At 34.1% G+C, this 7,662-nt stretch overlaps 3 protein-coding genes across 5 annotated transcripts in view; 1 reads left to right on the forward strand and 2 right to left on the reverse strand.

Annotated features, from left to right (window-relative positions):
- LOC104767193 (epoxide hydrolase 4-like) overlaps window positions 1–508 on the reverse strand; it is a 3,400-nt gene extending 2,892 nt beyond the window's left edge. The window contains exon 1 of one of the 2 annotated variants that reach the window (XM_019241305.1): window positions 10–506. In XM_019241305.1, the coding sequence (XP_019096850.1) occupies window positions 10–492 (483 nt within the window). In that variant the 5' untranslated portion in view covers window positions 493–506. Of the gene's footprint in view, window positions 1–9 lie in introns of both variants that reach the window. The other variant, XM_019241306.1, reaches the window with a different exon arrangement.
- Window positions 1,930–3,777, forward strand: LOC104767194 (non-specific lipid-transfer protein 8). Of its 2 annotated transcripts, XR_764208.1 has the most exons (3): window positions 1,930–2,338; window positions 2,813–2,949; window positions 3,462–3,777. XR_764208.1 is itself a non-coding variant. In XM_010491241.1 (2 exons), the coding sequence occupies exons 1-2, from the start codon at window positions 1,995–1,997 to the stop codon at window positions 2,820–2,822; spliced, it is 354 nt and encodes a 117-aa protein (XP_010489543.1). In that variant the 5' UTR covers window positions 1,930–1,994; the 3' UTR covers window positions 2,823–3,141. The 2 variants fall into 2 exon arrangements, 1 of the variants encoding a protein (XP_010489543.1); XM_010491241.1 differs by lacking the exon at window positions 3,462–3,777 and having other exon boundaries at window positions 2,813–3,141.
- LOC104767195 (GATA transcription factor 20-like) lies at window positions 5,973–7,324 on the reverse strand. Its single transcript, XM_010491242.2, has 2 exons — window positions 6,876–7,324; window positions 5,973–6,505 (listed from the first exon to the last, which is right to left on the reverse strand). The coding sequence occupies exons 1-2, from the start codon at window positions 7,212–7,214 to the stop codon at window positions 6,221–6,223; spliced, it is 624 nt and encodes a 207-aa protein (XP_010489544.1). The 5' UTR covers window positions 7,215–7,324; the 3' UTR covers window positions 5,973–6,220.

A 7,662-nucleotide genomic window follows, 5' to 3' on the forward strand; every position in this document is an offset into this window, starting at 1 on the left:
GAAAGCCACCATGCCACCGTAACTAAACCCTACAAGAAAAAACTTATCCACGCCGAGGATACGAAGAGACTTGACTAAACAGTGAGCTTGAAACGCTGGTGACCTGTCCGGGTTGTCGGAGTAAGACCCACCAAAGAAGAGGAGGTCCGGTATATAGACTGAGTACTTCTTCGCTAATGATCTAACCTGGAACTGCCACGTCACAATCCCTTCAGCTGCAAAGCCATGGATGAGCAAGAGGACTGGTTTCGTAGGTTTTTGGGGTTCCACGATAGTGTTTTTGTCAGATTTTTTGGGTCTTTTTAGGGTTTCTTTGGGGATCCAGAAATTCATCTTCGTCCCCGGTTCAGTTTCTACTGTGTAGGGAATAACGCCAGCCAATTTTATGAGTCTGTACAACAAAGGTTTTTGTGACTCCACAAAGTTCACCATTGTCTTGTTTGGATATATGTTTAGAAGGTGACATACAATGTCTGAAGATGGAATAAGCATATGAAAGGTAATGATTTTAAAGATTTATGAGTTGTGATTAATTATAATGTATCTGGTGTTGGGTTCCTATTGATCATATTCAATCAATCATTTCTTATTTTACACATTTTATATATATATCTTGTTTGACGTTTTGATTCATAATCATAACTTGCGAATATATAGCATAGTATAATATATTTCACGATACTCAGAACATTTTGATAACATAAAAAAAAATGTTTTTCTTCGGTCTTCCAAGTAAATTAAGTTTTATATTCGTTTTAATAATACTGTCACTCTTTTACACCTATATACATCTTTTCATTTTATTTTGAACATTTCACCTTTCCCTAATGTTGCAACCAAAACTAATAAACTATTTATCATGAACAAGTGTGCCTCATATCGAACAAGGAAAATTGGAAATAATATATATAGAGTTCTTAATTAGCTGCCTTGCATGTAATCTCTGAATCTAGTCAAGTTGGAAATATGTACTTTCTAATTGTGATCGGTATGTTGCAAAAAACTTTTCTTGTTCTGTTTTTGGAGTTGTTTTACTAGATAGTCAAATTTTTGGTTAAATTTTGCAAAACAAATGTAGTGCCGTGGTGGTAGATGTGTTTTACGCAACTAATATTACGTAAATTAAAATTTTACAAACCTGATATAAAATAAACTCGTTAAAAAATTGTGTTATAAAAATACATTTGTTATAAATGAGCTATCTTATAAAATAAAAAAAAAAAAAAAAAAAAANCTTATTTACTGGTTTTATCATCTGTCATTTTTACAAATAGTAAGTAGAATTTAACTATATAGTGCATATTGTCTTCCTCTCTTCCTCTTTATCTAGTTTTTTTTTCCATGTAACATAAAAAGATGTTAACAACTATTACATTACTGCTCTTTTGTAAGACAATACTTACTTCGACAATACTTACATCATCTACGATATTCGTCTTTGTTCTTCATGTTATATGGACTATATAGGTCCTTTTCATACTAATCGAAAGAAAGACCACGTCCATACCTCTTACGATTAATATAATGGTTATTGGTTTTCTGAAATATACGCAATTAGACGATTACGCACATTTACTATACTCCATAAAATTACTCCTCTGTGATTATTGGACCCTTTTTGGACTAATTAACCTCCAACACATAAGTTAACACGTCATCTTTGGATGTTGTGGATGCAGTCACAATTTGTACCTAAACGATTATAAGTTTAATATCCACAAACCCAAACTGACAAGATATCTATATAACCTAACTACCTAGACTAAATAATGTATATATTTATTAACGTCATACCAAAATGTTGAATTTTTACATTTTCATTAGAAGTTACTTTCACTCCATCACAGCCCAAACCAACATCTAATATTTTCTCTAAATTTTAATAATATAATTTCCTAATTCGCCATATATATAAACCCTTCATATCGTACTTCTTCACTCTACATATATAGCAAAAACCCAAGATTTTTATTTAATTATTCTCAATATCTACGATGATGAACATATTGAAAAGTCTAGCGATCATTTCCGTTCTCGGAATATTCTTTATACCTCGTTATTCTGAATCCGCAATATCTTGCAGTGTTGTGATACAGGATTTGCAGCCATGTGTGAGCTACTTGACCAGCGGAAGTGGAAAGCCTCCGGATACTTGTTGCAAAGGTGTTAAGAGTTTAGCGGCTGCGACCACCACATCAGCCGATAAGAAAGCGGCTTGCCAATGCATCAAATCAGTGGCCAATAGTGTTACCGTGAAGACTGAATTGGCTCAAGCCCTTGCTAGCAATTGTGGTGCGAGCTTGCCCGTTGATGCATCCCCTACTGTCGACTGCACTACGTACGTTTTGAATGATATGATCTCCACTGATTTTTGTAGTTGTCTACTAATATATCTTCTGTTTTAGTTCAAATGAGCAAGCTTTGAGATTTAAAATACTGTCTTTAGAAAGAATTTACGGTGAACATAGTTTAACAAATATAATCACATTTTTAAAGCTTTTTTTTGTTGTTGAGATGACTTATATCCTTTAAAAAAACACTAACTCTAGGTAGTAGGAATAGATCACTGAAACAATGTATTGATGTGAAATTACAAATTGAATAAATAACTTTGTCGAATGATATTTTCATATAATTTTATATTAATTGACCATAACTTTGTTTAGAAAAAATTTCTTACTTCTTTGTATCTCATGTACTTATCATATTCAACTTTTTAAAATTTTGTATGTATGATTTAAATTCTAAACTTTAAGAGCTGAAATATAAAGAATAATTTGTTGATTTTTTTTCTTTCTCTTTTTCTATTCAGGGTTGGTTGAGATATTCTCCCATCGATCAATGGTCCATCTTTTCCTAGTATGCAATTTAAATCAATAAATCCCCCCCACCCCCAATATAATATATTTAGGCGAATGTGTATACTTACGTACATACACATGTTGTAAGGTTCGTTTAATATCGTTATGAGTACATGATAATGTGTAGTAGTCTCTTAGTGCATTTGTGCATGCATTGCAATCAATATCATTTTCGCCACTGGTTTGGATATTACAGTATTGTGAACTGATGAGTCATGAAAAAACCAGTTTTTCTTCTTGTTGAATATTTTATGAGAGCTCTATATATGTTTAGTACTTATGTTTTTGACTCTTAAACTAAAAATCATAAAATATGAAGAGGAGAAGATATCCAAAAAAAATGAGAAGATGAATGTTTGCTTTAGTTTAGAACATTGTAGTTTATGATTCTTTGCACTCGTTCCTCCTTAATTTTCCTAAAGCCCTATCAAACCAGCAAAAAACAACAACAAAATAAGGTTTAAGCCTCGAGAAAAAAACATATATAATATTTAAGCCTGGTGATAAACTTCTTGAACGTGCTTCAAAATAGGAATCTTTCTGCTAATTAGCTTTTCCTGATTTCGAATGACAAAAATCTTGTTGCGTTTGCTCCATCAGATGATTGAATCCGATGAAGGTGTTAACGTAGAAGAGACAAGAGACAAGAGACACAAATTTTTTAACGAGGTTCAGCAAATGCCTACGTCCTCGAACTTTGTTGAAAATACTTATTGAACACAATTACAATTAGTGTTAAATATCAATTGTACACAACCCTAAGATCTTCTTTTAGCTTGTACCGATCTATGTCCAACCCAATCAGAGATCCCTAAGATCAACAACAATGATCTGTACCTAGGATTCTCACTTAGAAAACAAAACCCTCATCATTTTTTCCCCAAAAATGCCAAAAGGCAACAAGGGGTTTTCTCTTTTTCTTTTTTTTTCACATTTTAGAGGGATAACTTTCTAAGTCCTAGACCCTCTATATTTAAGGGATTTCATTCCTCTCACATTTCTTTACAAGACTAACAACTTTCCTAAAGTTAAGAGAAAATATTTCATTTAACTTTATTCTTGTTAAACGAGTATTTCTTTATCCCATAAAATCTTGTAAATATCTTCAAACTTCATTTTTCTTTTTGCTTTGCCTCCAAGTAATATCCAAAAACGTGCTTCAAGTATATCTTCAAAACCGAGACATATTGACAAAATCAACATGCCACTGTTGCTCTTTTGTAGGACAGAACCTTGTGCATACATCAGATGCATGTGTCGAGACAGAAGCTTATGAAAAAATATTTTGTACAGCTTCCTAAACTTCATCTTTGACTTGAAATTGCCCAAATACACTTACAGTGGGATCATCCACCAGCTTATTTATACGACCGTAGAATGCAGATAATGGGTATTCCAACATATCTGTCCTCCCAAAAGGCCAAAACCCTGCATATCTTTCTAAAATCCTCAAAGTCGCAAACCAAGAATGGAACGTGAGCCTTGGCCCAAGAACCAGCGTGGGGAATGGGTGAAACTCCCATACCCAAGTTCGATCCTCCTCTGTTGCTGTTATCAACACTTTGTTGGGAAGTCTGTCAGGTGGGCCTTGTCCCACTTGGTTTACCTGGTAGTCATAAATGCAGGTGGCCTGATTACCCCCGGGCATTAGTCGGAAAGCATTCCAAACTTGGGTTAGGCAGAGTAGTAGCCCAACATTTAGGTGTTGGCGACGAGTCCACATGGTAGCACTTTGGTGCATTTCCCCAAGACTAACCGGATCAGCCGATCGGGTCTATATATAAAAAAAAAGAACGGAACGTGAAACGGTGACTGAAAACTTGACTTAACTTCTTGGACGAGTGTTGGGCTTTTTCATTAGCTGTCTAATGAATGGATTTGGGCTTCACCAGACTAATTTTCCACTTACAACATTTCTTTGCCTCCGTTTTTGAGTGATCTCAAATGCTTTTTAAGGGGTGTTATTCAACAAAGGTTTTTAATGGATTTAAAATATTAGTGAATTTCAGAGTCCAATGGTTTTGTAAATGCTTTGAATGTGGATTTGGATGTCATTAGTGGATTTGAAAAGCTTTATTCATGGTTTTGAAAGTCATTTACTAGTGGACTTTTTATTTTATTTTTGAAAGTAAAAAAAAAATATATATAACTTATCCATAAATTATGTTGTGAATTAAAACCAAATAATTAAACTAATGCAACTGTATAATTACGTTACGTTACCTTACTTAGTAATGCAACTGTTAAATTATGTTACGCCCACCTACCGTAGTCCATTGCAATTCCTGGGCTCTTTGAGTAGGCTTGATTGTCCTTCCTCCCTGGGTCCTTTGAGAGGATTCATCATCCATCTCGTTACCATATACTCCCATGTCGAAGGCAGCAAATTGATTGCTTACTAAAGCTTCAATGACGGGACAATTATCGTGGCTGGAGAAGAGGACGACGACAACGACGACGACGAGGACGAGGACGATGATGATGACGATGATGAGGACGATGATGATGAGGATAATGACGATGGCTACGATGACGATGACGATGTCAAATTGATTTTATTGGGAGAGATACTTATGAGAAGAGAGATGAAATACTCAAAAATTGTTAGGATTGTGTTTGTTTATGTTTTGGATGTAAAATACGTTAAAATCTAAAGTGAAACAAAATTCATTGGAAATAGAATAACAGCGATTTTACAAGTGCTTTAAAATCATCTAACAAATGTTAAATCCAATAACATCAGATTTTATTGTACTTTTTAAAATACCTAATTGAATAACGCTGAATTTTGAAATACACCCAACTCCATTAAAATCCAAGGTTGAATAACACCCCCTTAATTTTTTAAGTAAGCAAGAAAAGCTTTTTAATCCGCCAAGTATTAAGTAACAATCGTACTTCCCTTTTGTTTTTGGCTAATTAAAATTCACATTCATATGCAACAAAATCCTAGGATGGTATATATTTGCTACAAAAGAAGCAAAGCTAGATCACTTAAGAATGCATCGAAAAATGATAAAGACTTAAAAGACCATATAGTTGTAATATATCTATGGTGTAATATATCTATCATATATGGTGTCAAAGTAAGTGGAAAGTGGAAACATCATGAAAAGGGTTATACAGTACGTTTTTATCATAAACACCATATAGCTTTCAAAAAAGTCATAAAAAAAAAACACAAGTAGCTAGAGTCGAGAAAAGAAAAATGAAAAAAAAAACTAAAATAATAATGAATTTGACCAAGACAGATTTTACTTTGTGTGATACAATCTATGATAAGTAACGTTTGTTTCTTCTTCATCTCGTCAAAATGGTGGAGAAGTCGTCCGGACTCGATCGCTTAAGTGATACTTACGTCAATTCCAAGACATAAACGAAGCAGCCGAGGCGTCTTCCACGTAGGGATATTCCATTTCTGGCGCCGGTAAGAGATAAGGAACTCTCTGTGTATTCTGATGAGCCCACGACGGCGACGACGATGCATAGTGATGATGATGACTATAATAGCTTCCACCTCCGTTGTACGGATTCTCTACCGGAATTTCTGCCGCCGATGAACCTCCACCGGCGATCGTTAAGTTTCTGGCCGTTGCACGCCTCTCCTCCTTCTTGAATCGGATTCCACAAGCATTACATAACGACTGCACCAAATTAACATTGTATATGTTGTTACACTTACATCTAACATATCTATGAAATGTATATATTATAGTAATGCTAGATAAAAATATGGGATTATATGAAGATTGTATAACTTATTTCGTTTTAGTTTAGGGTAAAGTATTTAAGGGGGAAAAAAATATAAAACAACCAAGAAAGTATATGATGTGACAAAATATGATTAGAAAATATTTGTACTTTTTTTCCTAGAATAGTTCCGCATGATATAACGTTTTGAATTGCCAAAATGACACTTTTTTTTACTTTCATTATCATCTAGATACTTTTTCAACAATTCATACACTTTTTGTTCATTATGCATTTATATCGATGGACCTATTAATTAATTACCTTAGGTCCTTTTGGTCCGTTTCTCCATAGAGGAGTTGAAGTGGTGTCGCAGCTAGCACAACGGCGAGGTAGGCTATGATCACCACCACCCTTCTTGTACGATGCAGTCTTGGCGTTCCCTCCGTGAAAGTAGAAGTCTCCGGAGATGTTGTTAGAACCAGCAGAAGAGAATCTACGGTGGTCGTCAAGACGAGTAGAGGGTGTTCCAAGTGAGAGAGTGCAATCAACAGAAGTTGATGAAGAGAGATCATTGTAAGGATCGTAATTGTATTGGTTTTGGTCGTCATTTTCAGAGGAGAAAAACATTGAGAAACTAGGGTTTGTTTGGTATCCCATCATGAAACTGAAGACTAGATAGAAAATAAAAAGGAGAGAGAGATATGTGTGTTGTTGTGGTGGCTTTGTGATTGAAGTTACAAGTTACAAATCAAAACATGAGTACATATATATAGACAGTTGGAAACTTAAAGTAACGACAAAAGGGAACTTGGTCTGTGATAACTATATATGTGATCGAATCTATTAATGTATAGTGCAGATCACATTATTTGTTGCTTTATCTAAAGAAAGCAACAATTCTACAATGAATATTCTCCAGGGCTTTATAAATCATTGAATATATATATATATATATTTTTATGAGTTTCTTTGTTTGGAAGACAAATTATTCTGGATTCTATATATTTTCTACGCCAATTTTGTGTTGCAGTAAGCAATTAGAAGACTAATCCTCGCCCTACAAATTAAATTATATATTCATTTCTTAATCAATATCTAAATATTTCAA

This window comes from Camelina sativa, chromosome 19 (assembly GCF_000633955.1).
Source record: "Camelina sativa cultivar DH55 chromosome 19, Cs, whole genome shotgun sequence".
NCBI lineage: Eukaryota > Viridiplantae > Streptophyta > Magnoliopsida > Brassicales > Brassicaceae > Camelina > Camelina sativa.